This window comes from Phascolarctos cinereus, unplaced genomic scaffold, assembly GCF_003287225.1.
Source record: "Phascolarctos cinereus isolate Bilbo 61053 unplaced genomic scaffold, phaCin_HiC Scaffold_2;HRSCAF=192, whole genome shotgun sequence".
Lineage (NCBI taxonomy): Eukaryota > Metazoa > Chordata > Mammalia > Diprotodontia > Phascolarctidae > Phascolarctos > Phascolarctos cinereus.
This window is the reverse complement of record NW_027555625.1, coordinates 26,826,515-26,848,498: the sequence shown is the minus strand read 5'-3', so window position 1 is coordinate 26,848,498 and position 21,984 is coordinate 26,826,515. Positions and strand designations below refer to the sequence as shown.

The window sequence follows — 21,984 nt, the reverse complement described above, 5'->3', positions numbered from 1 at the left end:
TGCCTCCAGTGTTTCATATAGATAAAATCTGTTTCAAATTAATATCAAAGACAGTTCAGGATCAGAACTGGGTGAATATAGAAACAAAGTAAAAAAAGATCAATACAAGATTAAAAGACCTCAGAGGCCATGTAGTCAACCCCTACTCCTCATTTTAAAGATGAGGAAACTGAGGCCTACAGAAAATGAAGTGTTACTCAGCTAGCAAGTGAAAGATGCAGGATTTGAAAGCAGGTCCAAGACAGCTTCAAATCTCATGATCTCTAATCACCACAATCCATGAGTACATGTCCTGTTTAGCTCTCTTCATTTTTTTAAAAATTCCATTTAATGGATTAAGCCACCTCTTTCTCTACCTCCTACAATAAAGTGCTGGCTCATGAAATCCTAGCAGACTGGAATCTTTCAGCCAAGGTGCTTGTTCAATTGTCCTTTAATCCAGGGACAGACATAGCCTTAGGGAATAGAGCTCAAGATTATGAAGTCATTGTGACCAAGACAAATTTGCAGCATTGCTATATGATCGCAACTAAAAATATCTATCTTGATCCTGAATTCTGGAAACTCCAAAGGTGATACCCATAGACTGTGTGAAAAGGTATGAGCAGCTGATTGAGCAAAAAAAAAGTTTCCAGGTATTTTAGCAAGGATGCATTGTTCTTGGAGGAAATTTTATCATTTAGAAATTAAACAGATGCCCTGCTGGAACTTAATTCAATGTACCTTGTTTGCGCACATCCTCTACAGCAGTGACCAGTTCTTCCTTGAGATCTTGACTTTCTTTAGCAATCTGTTCACCTTTTTCCAAGAAATTCTGGGTAGCCTGCTCCACAGATGCTGCTAACACGTGAGCTTTCTTAGATCGTCCTTTCTTTTTCCCTGATGGCCCCTTGTTGCTTGTATTGACCAGGGTTGTCACCTATAAAAATAAGAATTAAGATGCTTTAAAATAATTACATAGAGCATTACAGAAATTCTACATGTCATCACTGCATAATCTAAAATTAAAACAGAGGCTATCTTTAATACATTACTTCATTTGGACTATCTTGCCTATTCTCATACATACATATATATATATATATATATATATATATATATATATATATATATATATAATGGAAAGTAGAGAAACCTATGCATTAGCAAGTAAATAGACAGCTTTTCACCAAACAGAACATATGGAAAGGTTCAGGGTGGGGGTGGTGCCAAATACAGTCAGGCCTTTACTGAGGGCATGGAAAGTATCATTTGGTCCTAATCCCAGATAAGTTTTTACTTATATTGTTTGAATAGGATGAGACACTCACAGAAACTGATCAAATCATATGGTTATTTCTGGTTTGTATTTTATTTGCTTACTTTTAGAGATAGTAGGGATTTTAGAAGCCCATGGAGTCCAAGCCTCTTATTTTTAGATGATGAAACTAAGACGATGAGAAATGAAATGGCTTACCCAGGATCTATGCAGTTAATAAGTGTTTTAGGTAGGATCTGAAACCAAGTCTTTCTGACTCACCCTATCCACTATAACATACTGCTTTTCAAATATAAATTTGAATTTGTCTCTGAATTACTTAGCTCCTGGACACACAGACTAGAAACCAGCAGTGGGAGCAGCAAATGATCATTTGGCAAATGCTCAAACTTTAAAACAATTTACCTACCATATCTCAAATATGCCAGATAATTCTATTTTACTAATGAAATCAGAGGTCCCTACCTTATGCCTATCTGAAGTGAGCTTATTAAAATAAAATGCTGTGACTATACCTTGAGATAAATACTAATTCAACTTTTTGCTTATATTCTTAGCTCAGAGATCCAAAAAATGTGAGATTTTGAATTTTCTTGTTGGCCCAAATGGGACTGTCCTGTTCAAGTTCACCAATCTTTTCAACTGTATTTTGGTATTAAGCAATCTGGTGGGTTAGTTGTTTTAAAGATAGGATTATAAATTTTTTAATTCTTAGAAACACTAGAAACATGTTGGTGTTGTAACAAACAAAATCACTCCTTAAATCAAGGACATGCATGTGATTAGGGTAATGGTGCCAGTGAATGATGTCCAGGAAGAGCAAATCAAGGCAGACAATTGCCTATGTTTCCAATCAGAAGTGATTTCGATGCATCCATCTATCATTTTACAAGGAATTCTGAAAGTGATGTCTGCTAGTTTTGCTTTTTACCTATCAGTAATTTTGCTAACATTCTGTTTACCAAAAATCAGGGACAACAATAATTTTACACTGTTAATCAGTCTCTTTCCCATGGTATTGAGATTGTGTTTTATCTATGGGCCTTTTTCCTGATTTAATGATAAAATATTTTTTACTGGCAGATATCTGAAATGATGATTCCTATAAGTAAAGTACTTTGACTCTTACAAGTCAAATCAAGGTATTAGTGAAAGTCTTTACTAGCAGGCCACTTCAGAGCATCAGGGACTTAGAGATGGAAGAGAACTTAGTGTTGATCTAGTCCAACTACCCCAATTTTTACAAAAGAGGACAATGAGGCCTAGAAATCTGAAGAGAGTTGCCCAGTGTTGAAAGTAGCAGAGCCAAGATTGGAATCCAGATCTGCTGACTCCAAAAAATTGACTGTGCTCTTTCCACTCTACTGGCTCCCACAAATGATAAACAAAACTAGAAAAGAAAACTTTAATTATATCTAGAATTACATTATATGTCTAGAATAACAAACTGAGAAATAGCCAATATTGGGTTGGGGGTCAATATTATAGGAAAGAATTTTCATTGTTACAGGAAAGAATAAATAGCTAGTATTAAGATTTAAGTATCAAATAGGAGAGAAAACAGTACTACAAATAATTTAGAATATTAAAAGGTAGTGATATGCCCAATCAAAAATCCTGTAGATGTAACACTGCCGAATAAAAGTTCAAGAAAAAGGTGCTTGAGTATATATATACCGAAAAATCAAAAATGATTTGCCTCTAAACAATGTAGAAAGAAAAGCACTCCACATTTAGATTCTATAGGATGAAGTCAAATCCCCGAGCATTACTAGAGTTGCCCCAAAATGCTTTCAGTGAATCTATACAAGATGAGCCTGCATGAAAATACTTTCATTCAATTATAAAAATCGATCCTTTTATCTGCCTGTGCAAGTCTGCTGAACATTCAACATAAAAAGACACAGGGATGGCAACTTGTCCCAAGGACACTGCTCTCTCAACTCCAGTGAATATAAGATGAGAATGAAATAAAAACTAACTTTCATGTAGTGTTTTCAAGTTTGGAAAGCAAGTTATATAATGTATCTTAAACACCTTCATGAGGTAGGTAAAACTCTATCATGAACAATGCAAACTAAGTCAAGTGACTTGTTCATTGTCACACAATGAGTCAATATTTTCTGTTGGGGATTTGCATGCAGGATTTTTCTGACTCTGCATTATGCAATTGACAAAGCACCAATTATTGCCTTTGTCAAAACTGATCCCTCTTACAAATCGTGTAGGAAGAAAGGAGACTACACAGTGACTACGAACTTTTTGGTCACTATAAGCATAGAAAAATAGTCCAGATTTTCCTTATTAGATGCTTATATTTTCTATCCATCAATCAGTAAGCATTATTAAGTGCCAACTGTTCCAAGAGGTGTTTATGACTAAGAGCCCCCATCAAGTACAGGGCCTGCATTCTCTTAGTGATCTTCAGTAATTACCTTATAAACCTTTTCCCTCAGGCATGTTTTCTCCCTCACCCCTCAGCCATAAAACCCTTTCTTTCAAATAACAAATAGGCCTCTTTTTTATCAATGGACAAGCAAGGCAAGTTGGTGCTAGTCAATCAGTCAATTAGTATTTATTAAGTGGCTGCTAAGTGCCAGACACTATGCTAATCATTGGGGATACAAAGAAAAGAAAACCAAAACCAAATATAAAACACAAACAAATACAATCCCTGTCCTCATGAAGCTCACATCTAATGTGGGAGACAACATGCAAATGTAAATAAACTATAGATGTGGATACATATATATTGTATATATGTATACATATATAGTCTATATACTGTATATGTGAGTAGGTATATATACATACATATGTGTGTGTTTGTATGTGTATAAACATACATATATATACATATATATACATATATATATATACACACACACACATTTATATGTACATTTACATACATACACACCTACCACAAATAGGAAGTAGTCTCAAAGAGAAGACACTTAGATTTAGGCAGATTGGGGGAAGAAATTCTTGCTGAAAGTGGGACACTGTAAATCATGCTTCCAATTACAATTGGAAAATCTCTCATTCTCTAGCATTGCGCTTTTTGTCTGCCAAACTAAAAGAGTATCTCAATGAAGTATTCTAAGAAATCAAGAGCTTTAAATGCTTAAAAAAAAATTCATTACATCTTTCAAGACTTGGCTAAATGCCATGTAACATTTCCTTATAGATAAGATTTTAACTATAAAGATTTTTCAAACCTGAAATATACTTAAATTTTGCAAAAAGAACATTTAACTGCTTTGGGGAGTGATCTTTGAAAATCTACCATATTCCTCCACTGTAATAAATTCATGGGAAAGACATGGGCATCCATCTGATAGCAGGCGTCTTTTTATTCAAACTTTTACTCACCCAGTATTACCTACCTGAGATATAAATTGATTTCATTTAATGAATGACTTACAATCACGAGAATGCTATTTCCTGGAGGATTCTTTTTCCAACCAGTTATTCTGCTCTATCCATAGCATCCAAGCCTAGATCTCATACAGCCATGCCATTCAATATTCACCAATATGACAAGGTAGTTCAGAGTTTTATTTTCCCAATTTTTTTTTCAGTTTATTACTAGCACTAGAAAACTAGGTTTCTAAATTAACCCTATTAGCTATGAAAGTGACAACACTGGAAAAGTTTCCACAGTAATCAAATCAAGGAAGTAGGATATATAGCATAATTAATTATTGTGTCCAATACAATCACTGTGTTAACAACAAAGAGGGTTATCCAAAACGTGCATTATCCAGATTCCTAAGTGCCAAATCAACACTGGCCAGAATTAATCTAATGATTCTAAGCACAGGATAACACAGTAGAGACTAAAGTCCTGTTTCCAAAACTTTATTAATTAGCTTATTTAATTAAGAATGCTTATCAGTTCAACTATTATGAATATGTTGCGCTTATCAAGGCATTTCAAAATCTATTTCACAGTGTCATAGTATCCTTAGTGATGTTAGAGGCTATCTAATTCAACTCATTCATTTTATATTGGAAAAACTGAGGTTTAAAAAGGTTAAATGACAAGTCAGAATTTGAACCTAGGTCCACTGACTCTTTTGGTGTGGCTAGAAAGCTCAGTGGACAGAGTGACCAGCTTGAAGTCAGGAAGACTCATCTTCATGAGTTCAAATCTGGCCTGGTCTGGCTTTGGACACTTACTAGCTGTGTGACCCTGGGCAAGTCACTTAACCCTGTTTGCCTCAGTTTCTCATCTGTAAAGTGAGGTGGAGAAGGAAACAGCAAATCACTCCAGCATCTCTGCCATGAAACCCAAAGAGTTGTACATGACTGAAACAAATGGACAGCAACACCCAATGGCCCTTAATCTAGCACATTTAACATTGTCACTTAGAGTGGTAACTTGAACTTTGAACTTCGTATTATATTTTACTCTAGAAAATGACATGCATCCTGGCCATCAGATGGCTGCAAGCATGTGGCAACTAAACCACATCTTTTCTAAGCAAGCCTGAGCTTGAACTTGAGCATCCCCTTTTGTGTTTATTCTTTCCTGAGCTCAGTGAATGAGTGTCAACCCTAAAGTGGATGTGTCCAGGATTGAAGGCAGCCTTGTGAATTCAAGCAGGATAAGCCCACCAGCTGCAAAGAACTTTAAATGCCAAACAGCTTCTAGAGGAAGCAGTGAGCTACTGTCATTTACTGATTTTTGGGTGGCACACTCTAACTGCAGATTGGGTAAATCAATTTGGCATCTGGGCCGTGGCTAAAATGGAATGTGAACAGCCTATACAGTTAAGGAAACCAATTAGGAGGATATTGCAATAGTTCAGGCAGATGATAAGTCCTGAACTGGGGGGTGGGGGAAGGGCATGGAGGCAGCGATTGTATGAGCAGCAAGAATGGAGACATTTTCGAGCTATGTTGTGAGCATAAAATCAATAATGCCTGGAGAATGACTGGATATATAGGATCAAGGAGAAGTTTTCAGAGAAGACATTGAGGTAGTGAACATGGGTGGCTGTAAGGATGGTGGCAGCTCCAGCAGATATAGAAGAGTTTTAGACGAAGTCTGTTCTGAATTAATTGAGTTTGTGATACCTACGAGATGCCTAATGTAAAATACCCAGCTGGCAATCGGATAGGCATGACTGAAGCTCAGAAGATACACGGGCTGGAAATATTTGTTGGCAGAATGTGCAAGAGAAGGATAAAAAGCTTACAAATTAGAACTCTGTCACTAAATATTATTGGTTAGTATATCATCAAATTGCCTTTTAAAAATAATAACTCATTTATCTGTCTTTTCTTTCCTACTGAATTATACCACACATAATAACCAACCCTCCATACAGTCAATACACTAAAAAGTTTTTTCTTTTAATTTTTAATTAAATAGGGGATGGAATGGAAAAGAATTTTTGGAGCACTCATTACCTGTCAGAAACTGTGCAAAGACTGAGAATACATATACCAGGATGCAAGAAGACAATACATATAAAAGAGTGGGCCATGGAGTATATTGGGTGTGTTGACTTATTCCTGATCTCAGAACTAAAGAAGCAGATAGCATGGGGGAAGGCATGAAGATTACCTGTGAGTAGCATGGCAGGTCTGGGTGGATTCAGGCTGCATAAAGTGACTGCCCAGGGTGTCAGGGGAGGAACTTTGAGTGTTAGATGGATGCTGAACCACAGGCATGGGAACCCTGGCAACCTTAAGACAGCCTGATGGGGGCATGCATGAGATAACTTATAGAAAAATGAAGACTTAGAGGTCTGAGAGAACAACATTTTCAGGCATTTAAAATAATCTTCTACTAGGATCAGTCTTGTTTTGGAGGTGACCCTTGGTTGTAGTGTCCTGGGGTTTTATTGGAGCCTCTCAAGCAAGAAAGAGCTCCATGAACAAGCTGTATTTCCACTTAGGGAGAATATCCTGCTGGGTTCAATGAGGACCATGATTAGATTAAGGTTAAGCACCAAGCGAACATCCCTCCCCCAAATACAGCAACTCCCACCAAGGCAAACCAAGACAAATCAGATTGAGCAGCATTGATGAAGGGGAGTACCCCTACCAAGGGAATCACAGGCCTTTACATGCAAGGAAAAAGAATAGACGGAAAGTCAGATTTGAAAGTTTGACTTCATTGCAACCACTTGCTTTTTCCCAGCTTTTTTTTTACTATTGGCTTTTAAATTTATGGAAAAAGACAAGCATTTTTATAACAATATAATAAAAAAAGATGATTGCATATAAAACAGCAAATTTATTATGTACAACTTGTTATTCCTTTTGAACATATAATAAAATTATCATGTAATTTCTTACCTTTTTTTTCCTTCCCTCCCCCTAACCTAGAGATGGTCACCATTAGACACAAATATAACACATACACACACACACACACATATTGTAAAATTATTCTATACTTATTTTCATTTATCAGTTCTTTCTCTGGATGAAGATGTTTCTTCATATTTCCTTTATAGTTAATTTGAGTGTTTATAATACTAAAAATGACTTATTCATTCAAAGTTATTCTTAAAACAATATTGCTATTACTGTATACAATAGTCTCTTGGTTCTGCTTATTTTACTCTTCATTGTTTCTCACAAGTTTATGTGAGATATTTGTAAAGTCCAATTCTTGGGACTTAGTAGTTTCTCTATAAATCAATCTTTTCTACTTTCCATCTTGCCCTCCTTCTTTCTTTCTTTCTATCTTTCCTTCCCTTCCTCTTCCTTCCTTCATTTAGTCCTTTCTTCTTTCCCATACTTGCAGTATATTGTGACTGGATTGGTTGTCCCAAATCCCACCCTCCTTTAGCTGTTCAAATGTTCAGTGTCATAAAAGTTCGCTGACGGAGGTGTTGAATAAAACTGAAATGATTGTTGCAGTTTATGTGTGGATTTTCAATGATCATTTTTATATCTAATCATCATTAGCATGGATAAATAATAGTTTTGGGAACTCCAGAGATACAAAGCATAATCAGTTAATTTGCATATACTTATTTTAGGACTAAAGAGGATAAACCTTTTAAGGAGTGAGAAATCACATCAACATCTGGATCCTGAAGTAGTTTTGAAATAGGGTTGTTGATTGATGGAAGACATTTATAGAGTTGTGACTTTTTAAGGGAAAGATGAGTCACTGAGAGTCAAGAGGCTGCCATTTAAAGCAATGAACTGCAACTCTTTCACAGGGTGGCAAGAGAACAGCATGAAGAGACAACAGCAGCAGCACCAGAGGTAGGTAATAATAAGATGTGGGGAAGACAAGAAAAAGCAGGGCTGTTGTTAGAGTCAGGTGACTGAGGACATCACTTGGGTGATTCCTTATTGGTTGGGGTGAACTGTTACTCTGTTAATCTAGTCTTTGGTGCTACCTTGTAATTGTTCAGTTGTCAGTTTGCAGTGGAAAACCTTGGCTTTTTTAAGCTAAGGTCTTTCCCAGGTTGCAGTTTGTCTGAAGCAACACCCATTCAGTGATTAAGGCTAGAAAAGAAACGAGGCAAAAAAAAATGGCCTTTTTTACCTAGTCAAAAAAAAAATCAATCTGGGAGGGGAAGATCCTCAGGATTTCTGGCCTAAATAATAAATAAAACAATTTTTATTTACATTCACTCTGAGCCATCGAAATCCAAACAATGACCAATATGGACTTGGGCTGGGACCTATTACTAGCCAACCAGTAAGAGTCACAGTGATTTAAGTTTAAGGCTTGGTCCTTAAAAAAGAAATCTAGCCTGTAAGCCCCAAGATATCTTGGGAGATTTCAGCAATCAGAATTTATATTCCTTTGAACAGAATACCTGCAGGTATGATTCCTTATGCGCACAGATGGAGAGGGGGGAGAAGAAGAAGGAAAGAAGGAAGAAAAAAAACTAACACTAAGCAAGCTTGATGGGGTATGGTTCAAGCCACCCTTGACCCAAAGGGAATCTGATTCCTATTTGTCTACAGGCCCCAGCCCTTATCTCCCTTTGAAAGCCCTAGCCCCACCCTTTTGATCTCATTATCTATTCCCATTGTCTATTCAATCTCTCAGACCTTCCAATCAGAATTCTACCCACACCCTTTTCCCAGACCCTCCCCTGGTCACCCAAAGTCACTTTAGTATATAAGATCTACCCTGGCCCTCATTCAGGGCTGAGAATCTCATGCCCAAGAGGCTGAGCCTTTCTCATACCCGCTTGTCCTCACGGGTGTTACCTGGCCTATGTGATTTATCACTAATAAACCCTTCCTTTGGCTGGAAGAAGGTTTGAGTTGAATTCTTTTAGACAGGGCCTGGTACTGCGATCTTGGGGTTCCCAGCACCCCAAAACTTCTAGACCTCTTCAAGCTCTTTCCTAGGTGAGGGTTTGAGAATCAAAGTGTCAAAAGTGAGTTATCCCCTCCAGGAAGGCAGAGGCTGAGGAAGGAATGAAAGAGAAGAAAGATGGGGAGGGGAGAGGCAAGGAAAAGGGGAGAGGAAGAAAGAAAAGGAGGAGGAAAGAAGAGGGGAGAAGGAGGAGGAGAGGAATGAGGGAAAGGGGAAAGAGGAGAAGGAGAAGAAAAGGAAGAGTAAAATCTATATAAGTTGGAAAATAAGCAATACAGAATCTTTAGGCTGAGAGAATAGCATATTCCTGAGAAATAGTCTTGTAAGGACAATGTTCATTAGGCTAGGTTATTTTGCTGTTGAAAGGGAGCAAAGAGATTATCTTGTCAAACCCTTTCATGTTATAAAAGAGGAAAATGGAGGCATAGAAGGATTAAGTGATTTCCTCCCAGTCAGTGCCTGTCTGTCTCTCTCTGCCTCTATCACTTCCAAGCCTCATGACCTTGAATTCAGTGTTCATTACATTTTGTCACACCATGTTTCATGGTCAAGGTAAATCAGAATGAAAAGTCAACCTTGTAACAATTCTGCTTTGATTTTGTTTTTTAAATATCAGCATAGTTTAGGAAAAACCATGATTTTCTTTGTATTAAATGTTAAAAATCTGAGTAACTAAAACTGAGCTTACTCTATTGAAGTAATTATCTATTATACAAAGGATAAAGTACTTTCAGAAGTTCATCTATAAGGAATTAATGGATAATTGAATGGCAAAAAGAAATTATAAAGCACCCATCATGTGATGGACATTGCACTAACGTCTCACACAAATACAAAATCATGGCAACCTACCCTCACAGAGTTTACGTTCTAATAGAGGGAGACAACACTTAAAAGGGGCTGGGGGGTCACAAAGGGAGGAAATGTCTGAGGACGTGAGTTGGCAAGGCAATCTCTAAGGCATGGAAGTTAAAAGAATTAGCTTTATCAGGCACCTACTGTGTGCCGGACATTGTGCTAAGCACTGAGAATATGAAGAAAAGGTAGCTGATTGGCATGGTCTTGCCAGGAATAACGGTAGTTCATTAGTATTGATTTGATTACTTAAGACTTTGGGGAAAGGTAGATTCTTCTGGTAACAGGCATTTATTTGACAAGATGACAGGGGCCTCTGGATGTGAAACATGGGCTGGCCTGGTGGTTTGGAGCTGGCTTGCTAGTTAATTAGTCAGGCAGAATTCAAAAGCTAAGTGGATTAATTCCTCTCCCTCCCCTCCTCCCAATTTGTTTTTAAAAACAATGTAAAATGTATAGCCTGTATCAGGAGGGGGAAGGGGGGAGAGGGAAGGAGAGAAAAATTTGGAACTCAAAATCTTATAAAAGTAAATAGTGAAAACTATAAAAAAAAACCAATGTAAAGAGAACATTCTAGAATCAATTCAATCTCCTATACCTTTAACATCTACATCTAAAGTCTTGGACTATGAGAATTGATGTTTTGAATGAAAATAAGATACCAAAAAATCTCTGATCATCAAAGACCTAGCTATGGTAAATCAAGTCACTGAAGAGAGAAAGGAACTGGGAGGCATGGGTTGGACAGGCAGCAGAAAAACAAGATTATGCCTCTTCCACAGAGTTCAGACAAATAAAAGACACATGCATACACATACGCCAGCATCTGGAGGGCTAACTGGCCCTCCAAATGATTAAAGATCATTTTCCTCCTAGCTATGATTAGCTACCGTTTACTTTAAAAGCCAAAAAAAAGAGGACAAGGCAAGGCAACAAGCATTTAGTATGCACTTACTGTTTATGCTGTAGAACAGTACTAAGTGTTGAGTTTACCAGTACGAGCAAAAAAGCAGAACAGTCCTAGCCCTCAAGGGGAAGGAGGAAAGGAAACAAGAATTATATTTTTTTAAGAGTCCAACAATGTTCCACGCAATAATATTGTATTATCTAATCCTCACAGCAACCCTTTGAGGTAAGTGCTAATACTGTCTTTATTTTACAGATGAGGAAACTGAGGCAGATAGTGGTTAAGTGACTTGCCCAGCATCACAATATTCCCTCCACTGCACTGTCTCAGTTCCTCAGAGGGTTTACATTCTACTCAGGGAAGATTTCACACAAAAGGAAGGTGGAAAACAGAAAACAGCATGTTCAGGGAACAATTCAATTCAGCAGAAACATAAGTAAAAACAGAATTCTTCTGGGCAGCTTCAAGTTAACTAAAGAATTCAATTATTCTTTCCCCAAGCATCCCTATTAACTGGGGCTTGATTATACTCTTAACATAGCTCTCAGTTTAGGAAGCAGATGAGGTTTCTGGTGGACCTGTAATTTGTGCAAACAAGAGCACATCTTTTACAAAATTCATTCTTTGACCACTCCCAGCCCCACGCAGAGGGCAGGGATTGTCTTTTTGCCTCTTGTATTCTCAGTGCTTACTTAGCAAAGTGCCTGGCACACAGTAGGTACTTCATAAATGTTTACTGAATGAATGAATGAATGAATCCACTTCCACTCTTGCATATGAGAAAACTCCCAAACAAATACACAAATCAATTGAGCACAAATCAGAAATATTGCTGCAAATGCTTAGAATCACCCATGATTCTGGAGAGCAACTTGGCTGCTGTTTCATTATGCTCCAAAAGGCTGTGATTAGAGACCAGAAAGCAGCTGAGGAAGAGTCTGACAAAGGCTGAAGAGGCATTATTTGAAGGGAGATGTCAAAACAATTTCCTGAGCCTCGTCACCAACTCCGCTTGGGGATCTAGAGAGAATTCTGAAATGAGCGCTACAAAACAAATCGCTGCCTTTTCGCAAGACGCACTGTTGGTGCAGCTGTTGTTGAATATGTCCTCCAAACCTGGCACTTTCATCTATTTTCGTAACTCATCTCAGCACACAGGCACAAGCTGCTGAGACAAAGTTTGCACCAGTTGTGGTAGAAGAGGTTGACACAGACAATAAACTCCTCAGTTCCCATTGGGTTTCAGGCAATGGTTGCTTATAACATGACTTGGAGAAAAGGTACAAACTTCTATACTTTTCCTAATAGGGAATAAAAATACTGAATCCAGCTTAAGAATCTAGTCTTTCAGAGTGCAGAGAGAGATGTTCTCAGAGTTAGGAAAACCTGGGCTCAAATCCTACATGGGAGGAACTCTGACTGAGTGATCATGGGAAAGTCACTTCTCTCTCAGGGCTCAAAGCAGTCTGATGACTGGAGGAGGGAGTGAGGCTGGTGACTCTGCACAGCCCTGCCTCCCATAAATCTTATTCATTTGCAAGTTAAGACCTTGCCCTCCAGATGCATGTCATTGATCCTCTTCCAGAAGGAAGGTTCTACGACAACAACAATAACATCCACAGCTCAAGGCAACCCTCAAGGCAGGAGTCTATAACCCTTTTTGGGTCCCAGACACCTCTGGCAGTCTGGAGAGGCCTATCTATCTTTTTTCAGAATCATGTTTTTGAAAACATAAAATAAAATGCATAGGATTACAAATCAAAAGAATTATTCATGGGGAAAAAAAAAAAGGTTTATGGACCTTAAGATGTCTAGCTGTACTACTGTCTATGAGCTGCTGAATAGTTACAAATTTGCATTAGTAGAGGGAAATGTATCACTGGAGATTTCCTCCACCAAAGAAATCACAGGTTGAAACAAAATCTAATCTCTGTTAAAGATGTAACCAGCTTTTAAGATGGACCCCTGTGGGGTTCAGAGCCTGTTTGAGTGGGTTTCCGGAAGATGTTTTCAAAGATGCAGCACTGCCTTCTTTCTGTCTAGTAGTAATGAGAAAATCAAACCCAAAGAGCTCTGGGCCCAGGGGAGGCGGGCAGAGGCAGCCATGGTGGCAGCAGGAGTGTTGTGTTTCCAGGGAGCTTGGAGATGAAATGGTGAGTGGACTGGCAGACTAGACATCGGTGGAAGCTAAGCATTGAGACACCCAGTTGCCTTGTGAGTTTCTGCCGTAAGCCTGGCACTTCAGAGACTTGTTTTGGCAACCAGAGTATCTGAGACACCTGTGGTTGTTGACTTTCCATCTGGTAGAATAGTTGGACAAATTACTGTTTCTTGCCTCCGCTTCTTACTGTCTAAGATAAAACATTTACTCTAACATTTTTTTTTCTGTTCTTTAAAGCTATATTTATACCTTCTGTTTTAATTAGTACCAAATCCAGCTTTCCCTAAGCAAAAAGAAAAATCAATCTTAACTTCTTTTCATTCTTATGTGTCTAGGTGGTATAGGGGATACAGTGCCAAGTCTGAAGTCAGGAAGACTCATCTTGCTCAGTTCAAATCTGGACCCAAACATAGCTGTGTGACCCTGGGAAAGTCACTTAACCCTGTTTGCCTCAGCTTCCTAATCTATAAAATGAGCTGAAGAAAGAAATGGTAAACCACTCCAGTATCTTTGCTCAAAAAACACCAAATGGAGTCACAGAGAGTCCAACACAATTGAAAAATGAACAACAGTAAAATAGAGGTCTTCATCTGTTTTTTTAAACCATTCTGCTCATTTTTAATAAAATAATAGTATTCTATCACAATCACATACCACAACTCATTTAGCCATTCCCCAATTTATTGGTATTCCCTCAATTTCCAATTCTTTACCACCAAAAAAAAGTTGCTAAAAATGTTTTTGCATATATAAGTCCTTTCCTTTTTTTTTATAATCTTTCTAGGATACAGACTTAGTAATGGTTATTCATCCTTTGTTTTCAAAGAGGACCAATGACATCACAGGGGGATGTGTTCACTTGCTATGAATTAATGTGAGGTAAAGTTGCACAAATTTTCAATCTCACTCTTTCTTCCATAGTCATCAAAATCAAGTGACAAGAAAAAAAGTCAAGATGACTGGTGATGGTCCAGGATGCAGTGAATAACTTTGGTATCTTTAATGTCTGACCAAGCTCTAAGCACTCCACAGAGCCTGTTTCATCTGCATTCATGACCACTGGAACAAATTATTCTCATCCATGTATTCCCCCAGAGCAAGTGTTCACATGCTTGAAGTAGAAATCCCCCTAACTCACTGATGGCTTTGAGCCTTTTGGTTACCCTCAACCTGTTTTATTCCATCTGCCAAGATTTTTTTTTTTTTGGCTAGGCAATGGGGTTAAGTGACTTGTCCAGGGTCACACAGCTAGTAAGTGTTATGTGTCTGAGGCCAGATTTGAACTCAGGTCCTCCTGAATCCAGGGCCAGTGCTCTATCTACGGCACCACTTATCTGCCCCATGCCAAGACAGTTTTACTCTGCGTGCTTGGCACCATATGTGATAACTAGGTAACAGATGAACACCAAAGGTGGATGAGCAGCCCTTGAAAGGGCTGAGCAAGCTCCCACACCAGAGATGTGTCAGGGAGAACTTATGATGGAATACCACTGTGCTATAAGAAATGATAAGCAGGTTGATTTTATAAAAACATGGAAGGACTTGCAAGAAATAATGAAGAATACAACAAGCAAAACCAAGAGAACATTGTATACATAATAGCAATATTGTTTGAAGAGTAACTGTAAATGACTAAGCTATTCTGACTAACGTGAATATGCAAATCAACTACAAAGGACCTTTGAAGATGCTATCCAACTCTAGAGAAAAAAAAACTGATATATGGAAATGTGTATTGTATGATTTCACACAAATATCTGTGTCATATGTTGGCCTTCTCTAAAGGTTTGGGAGGGTTGGAGGGAGACATCTCAGAACTCAAAATGTAACAATTTTTTTGAAGCAAAAGAAAGAAAGAATCTGCTAATCACCTTCTGAAAGAGATCACAAAATGAAAATTCCCAGTATTACAGCCAAATTACAGAGCTCACAGGTCAAAGAGAGAATACTATAAGCAGCCACAAAGAGACAATTCAATTACAATAGAGAAAGTCAGGATCACACAAGATTTAGCACCTAACATGTTAAAAGATTAGAGGGTTTGGAAGACAATATTATGGAAGCCAAAGCAGCTAGGACTACAACCAGGAGTAAACCACGCAGCCAAAAAAATAAAAGTATACTCCTTCATGGAAAAAAAATGGATAGTTAATAAAACAGAGGATTTTCAAGAATTGCTGATGAAAACACTAGAGATGAACAAAAAAGCTGACATTAAAACACAAGACTCATGGGAAGCATAAAAAAGTAAACATGAAAAATAAATCCTAAGGGAATTAATAAATTAAACTGTTTACATTATCATAGAAAGGTGATACATGTATCTTCTAAGATATATGTATCTTATTAGGGCAGTTAGAAGTCTACGCATGCAGATAACACTGGTGTGAGTAGATATTGTTGGGATGAACCAAAAAAAAAAATGGAAGGATGAGGAAAAGGGATATACTAGGAGAAAGGGGAAAGAAGTGGAAAATGCAGGAAATTATCTCATAAAAAGAAGCACAAAAGGAAGGAAGCTTACATTGGAGGGAAAAATAGAGGTGGGGGAATGCTTGAACCTCACTCTCATCTTGTTCAAAGAGGAAAAAAAAATATTCAAATGCAATGGGGTAAAGAAATCTATTTTACCCAATGTGGAAACAGGAGAGGAAGGGGATAAGAGAAAAGTGTGGAAGTGATAAGATGAAGAGCTCTTTAAGGGAGGCAGTATCAAAAGCAAAGCAAAAAAAAAATCTCTGATGAGGAACAAGGTAAAGAAAGAGAGATATGTTTAAACAGAAGAAAATAGGATGGAGGGAAACACACAGTTATAACTGTGTGAATGGAATCAATTAACTTATCTAGTAGTACTATTACTGGGTCAAATGGTGTGCACAGTTTTATATCCCTTTGGCATAGTTCCAAACTGTTCTCCAGAATGATTGGATTAATTCATTACTGTACCCATTTTCCCACATCCTCTCTAGCAATTGTCATTTCTGTTAGGTGTGAGATGGTACACTGGAGTTGTTCTAATGTGCATTTCTCTAATCAGTACTGATTTAGAACATTTTTATGACTAGAGACTGATTTTCTTCTGAAAGCTGCCTGTTCCTGTCCTTTGACCATTTATTAACTGTGGAATGGTTCCTATTTTTTTTGCAAATTTGACTCAGTTTCCTATATATGTTGAGAAATGAGGGCTTTACCAGAGAAACTTATTGTTTTACACACACACACACACACACACACACACACACACACACACACACACACATCTTCATTGTCTATGCTTTTTTAAGCAAAATGCAGTTTCCCTGCTTACCTATTTCATTAATAATTTTGTTGATAAACTTCCCGAAAAAGAAGACTTAAATTGTACGCATGACTTTTCTGTCCTCAGGCTAAGATAAATAAGAGAGAAGAAGGAAGGAAAGAAGGAAGGAAGGAAGGAAGGAAGGAAGGAAGGAAAGGAAGGAAGGAAGGAAGGAAGGAAGGAAGGAAAGAAGGAAGCAAAGGAGGAAAGAAGGGAGGAAGAAAGGAAGGAAGGAAGGAAGGAAGGAAGGAAGGAAGGAAGGAAGGAAGGAAGGAAGGAAGGAAGGAAGGAAGAAGGAAAGACTTCAACTTCAACCTCAAGCCTTATTCAAGAAAGGCAAAGAAGGCTAAAAAGACATAATTATCCTGTAGTTCTGGAGGCCTAAGATGCACATGTATTAGATGGGAATGGAATGAGCCTTTATAGTTAATGGCATGATAGATCCATTATAAAAAGTGAGACAAACTTTGCCATGTATGCTCCTGAATTCTACCCTACCTATGCTACTAAAATAACAGTCTTCATCTAATTGAGCTCTTTCCCAATTTTCTCTCATTTATTTCCCCATTATTTTTCAAGTGTTCCAAAGCCATCTCAATTTACCTTTACTCACAACTAAAATAAATGTAACACAGATCAATAAGCATTTATTTAGTTCCTACTTTGTTCCAGGTACAGTGCTAAGCACTACAAATACAAATATAATAAAAAAGAAATACATTTCCCTGATCTCAAGGAGCTTCCATTCCATTCCTCTCATCTGCTGCTCTACCTGATTTCAACTGCCCCTCCCTGGATAAGCTCATCACTTCTAAACTCAGGACCTTGCTATTAACTGAAGCCTTGATTGACACCACCTCCCTAAGTTTCCTTTCTCCTTTTTGGAGGGCCAGAGGGAGGAATACCAAATTCCTCCCAATCTCTTTTTTTATAGAGGGCAGAAGCTGAGCTTTTTGCCTTACTCCACTCTGTATCTGCTACTCTCCCTGGTTTCATCCCCTTGGAACAAGATTCCCCTACTACAGATATGTACTGGTTTCCCCCCACGTTCACCTGTCCCTTTTGTGAATTTACTTCCCCCTCCATTGACTGTAAGCTCATGGAGGGCAGGGACTGTCCTTTTTATCAATTGTATCTCTTGTGCTTGAAATAGCCCTTGGCACATAGGAAGCACTTTATAAATGTGTTTTTGTTTTTGTTTTTCTTTATTTTGTTTTGTTTTGTTTGTTTTCCCTAGACTGGGCAGTAGGGGATGACAAAAAATATAAAGGAGCTAAAAAGTGAGGGTGAGTGGTAAGCGAAGGGAAAAAGAAGAAACCCATACAGAGGGCTTGGGAAACAAAGTCTGGAAAAGGAAGAGTGGAACCTTGAGAAGAGTGAAGATATGACTGGCCTGAACATTTTCCTATTCTGTTGAATGACGTTTCTGGAAGGAATCAGCCAATCAAAGGATTGGGCCACAGGGGCATATTCTGCATATATTGAACTGCAGTGCCTACCAGTAATAGAAATAGTGATTGATTGCCTGTCTTTTCCACTGTTCTTCACTTAGTCACTGAGATGTACATTCAGACTTTTTTGGGGAGAGAATATCTATCTATTTTGATTATTGTGGTTGGAAGACAGATTGATCAGTTTGGGAAGTCACAAAAACCTACTGTAGAAACAAAAATCAATAAAACTCAAATGAAATTGCAGGTGACATGAAATACAACTATGCAATGAAAGCACAGAAAGTACAGCAGGTAAGGCTAAGTTCAAGTAACAACATAATTAAAATGGAGGGGATTCACTATTTTGCTTGATTTCATTGTTGCGTCTTATCCCATTGATTAAGGCTGATGTTTAGGTTTTTCATTTTGTTTTTAATTTTAGGTGGTGAAAGTTTCGGTTCCAAAGCTATATTAAGTGCTGTGATTCAAAGATTAATTGGAGACTGTCTAAATAATATAAAAATGAAAAGACTTCATTATCTCCAGTAACAGGCCATCTCAAAATGATTTCAGGCTCATGGACAAGGTCAAGGAGAACTGATCAAAAGCCACATTCAGAAACAATGGGCTATGGGTTTAATATCTTCATATCTCACTCTTACCTTAATCTCAAAATTATTTCAAGAAGTTCTGCCAATAAGAATATAAACTTTTTCTCTTCCTTTTCAATTTTTCTATTCATTTCCTTATTTTTCCTGCTCTGTCATTAATTTTATTTACAGATCCACACACAACTCAAAGGATTATGTATCAGACAGAATTAAGAAGCCTGATATAGAGTAGTATAAGCATGGCAATTAAAAGATACAGGAATAAATATTGTAACGTATAATGTGTCACTCACTGTCCAGACCATTGGAGATGAATTGGGTATGAAAATATTGCAAAATTATACTGACATCATTTTCAAGTATAAAAAGAAAATCTAAAGGATTCCCACCAGGAACAAATGAACAAAACAAAAACTTCTCATGAACGGCTTGCTATATACTGAGCATTATGCTAAACCATGGGCACAAAAATTTTCAAAAATAATAACAAAAAGCAGGACAGCCCCTACTCTCAAGAAACTCACATCTTAAAAGGAGGAGAGAACATATATAAGAAAATGTAACTGTAGGGGTGGATAGCAAGGTGAAAAAATCCCAAGGGTTTGGCAAGAGCAGATGTCGAGGCCCAGGGATCCATAGGGTGTATTGGCAGGTCAGACTGCAGTGCTGGTTGTGATCCAAAAGCTATAGCAGTAGTGAGGATGGTAAGATCCAGTGAACTTTATGATCCAATATCTTGGCAAATTATCAGGCTAAGTGCTCCTCCACTTTACTGGAAAGATGGTAGTTGATGATACCCAGCTCATCCAGCTGGTGTGAACACCCACCCATCTGCCTCAGTACTGTTTGGTCACCAAGGGGAAGGGGAAGGGAGGGCTGAGGGAGAAGGGAAAGTCTTCCCTATTGGCTCCTACTTCTCAAATGCCCCCATAGAGTTTCAATGAGTAAAAGTCAGGGTTAATGTGAAGTGATATAAACACACCAATAATAAAAGAACCGATATCACTTATCTAAAATAATGTGAAAAGGGACATATGGCTGTTTTGTAATAACCACTCTATGAATTATTTTGAAAGCTCCTTCTCCGACCTCTAGTATAGGCATACATTTTTCTTTCCCCCTTTCCCTTGCTCTATTTAATGGCCTTCTCAGAGAATCGACACAAATTGGATAAAATGATTATGCCTCTGATTTTATTTAATATAAATCTCTTTTAATACGAAGTTCTCTTTATATACCAATAGCTCACATGCATGAGAAAGAGAGAATACTAGCGTTATCTTAACTATAATAATAATAATAATAATTTTACACAAAACTGAAAGGCCAAAGAATTTTCTTCACAATAATCTTGTGAGGTAGATTATGCCAATCTTAGGGCTTCCCTTTATTAGACAAGAAAGCTGAAAATTGAGGCAACTAAATGACTTGGCCATGTTCATATACTTAATGTGTGATTCAATGGAATTCGATCCCAACTCTTCTGACTCCACCATCCACTGTACCATGATGTCTCTCTGTAATTTTGGAAATGGATCTAACTTGCTTGAGTCCATTGGGCTGCTAAGAGAAAAGAAGTCTGGTCTTAATGTGTCTTTCCCCTTCTTGGCTAAAGCTAAATATATAACAGTGCCCTACAGTCGAGTTAGTATAGATAACTAGGAACAGAAGAGTTCAGTTTCTAGCAAGCGAAATTGATGGTCAAGCATGGCGCCATTTCCCCATTATGTGACCAATGATAAAATGAGGGCCTCATTCTCAAGTAAATATCGAAGGACTTATGTCACCCATTGACATTTCTTGATTTCTATGTTTAAGTAACTCTACATTATTATTCCCTCCTTAAACTACAAATAGATCATCAAACTGCTGGGGAAGCCAATGACCTAAAAAATGACTTCACAGACATTTTATTGTAAGGCATTTGTCGCCCCTTCTGGATATAATGCCAGCCTTCCACTCGGATACACTGGCTTATTGCCTCACTGACTACCCTAATGGTATTCCCTTAAGCATTACTTCTCTAAGTCTTCAAGGTTCTGAGGAAACTGATGAAATAAAGGTCAAATAAGCAGGTGGTAATTAACCTGTCAGGATTTTTACTGCAATGCTTTATTCAGAACTTTTTTTTTTGAAAGAAGCAGCCCATTTTCAAATTGAGGACATCAAATTTTTCTTTCTCTTTTTTTTTTTGTTAAAAACTTTTGGAAGTTTAGAAGAGGTTCCCAGTGTCTATATTTTACCTTTGGATTTGAGAAGAGTGAAGTTATTTTTCAGCACAAAAGTAATGTACTAAAGATATTTCTCTGGGCACAAATATCACCTTTCACTTTAGGAGGGATCTTGCACTGTGGGACTGAGTAAGAAGTCCATCTATCAACTCATTCATCTGGAAAAGACCTTAGGCTAGAAGTCTGAAATCTGTCTTCCATTCCCAGGCTCATCAGTTAGTAGCTGGGAGACCTCAGGCAAGCCACTTATTTTTTTCTGACTCATTTTCCCAAATCTTTCAAACAGCAATAATATAATGTGTGTGTGTGTGTGTGTGTATCATTTTTAATGTACAATAAGCAAGAGCAGCTAGGTGGCACAGTGCATAGAATGCTGGGCTTGGAGTCAGAAAGACTCTTCTTTCTGAGTTTAAATTTGGCTTCAGACATTTCCTAGCTATGTGACCCTGGGCAAGTTACTTAACCCTATTTGCTTCAATTTCCTCACTCATAAAATGACCTGGAGAAGGCAAAGGCAAACTACTCCAATATTTTTGCCAAGAAAACCTCAAATGGGGACATAAAGTCAGATAGAACTGAAAATGACCAAATACAACAGTATGTAATATTATAATATGTGCAATTACACCTTCCAGTATTCTATCCAAATATTCAGTATCCATAGTATTTACAATATAAGAGTAGAAATGTTGTTTTTCCATGTGCCTGAAATAAATTATTTGGGGATCTGCTTAAATTCCCCTGACTTATTGACTTGCCTTCTTAATACTACACAGAGCCATGTTGCATGCTAGAGTTGAAAGAACACTGGATTAGGAAGTCAAAAGACTTTAAATTGAATTCTAGTGCCAACACTTGGATCCAAGCTGCATGACCTTGAAACTGTGACTCTTTGAAATCTGTTTTCCTATAGGAA

The 21,984-nt window shown here is 37.8% G+C and overlaps 1 protein-coding gene across 1 annotated transcript in view; it reads right to left on the bottom strand.

The window, feature by feature from the left end:
* LOC110218426 (catenin alpha-2) overlaps positions 1-21,984 on the bottom strand; it is a 1,469,797-nt gene that overhangs the window by 1,156,023 nt on the left and 291,790 nt on the right. Inside the window, 1 exon segment of the mRNA XM_021001143.2 lies at positions 724-919. Coding sequence (XP_020856802.1) covers positions 724-919 — 196 coding nt within the window.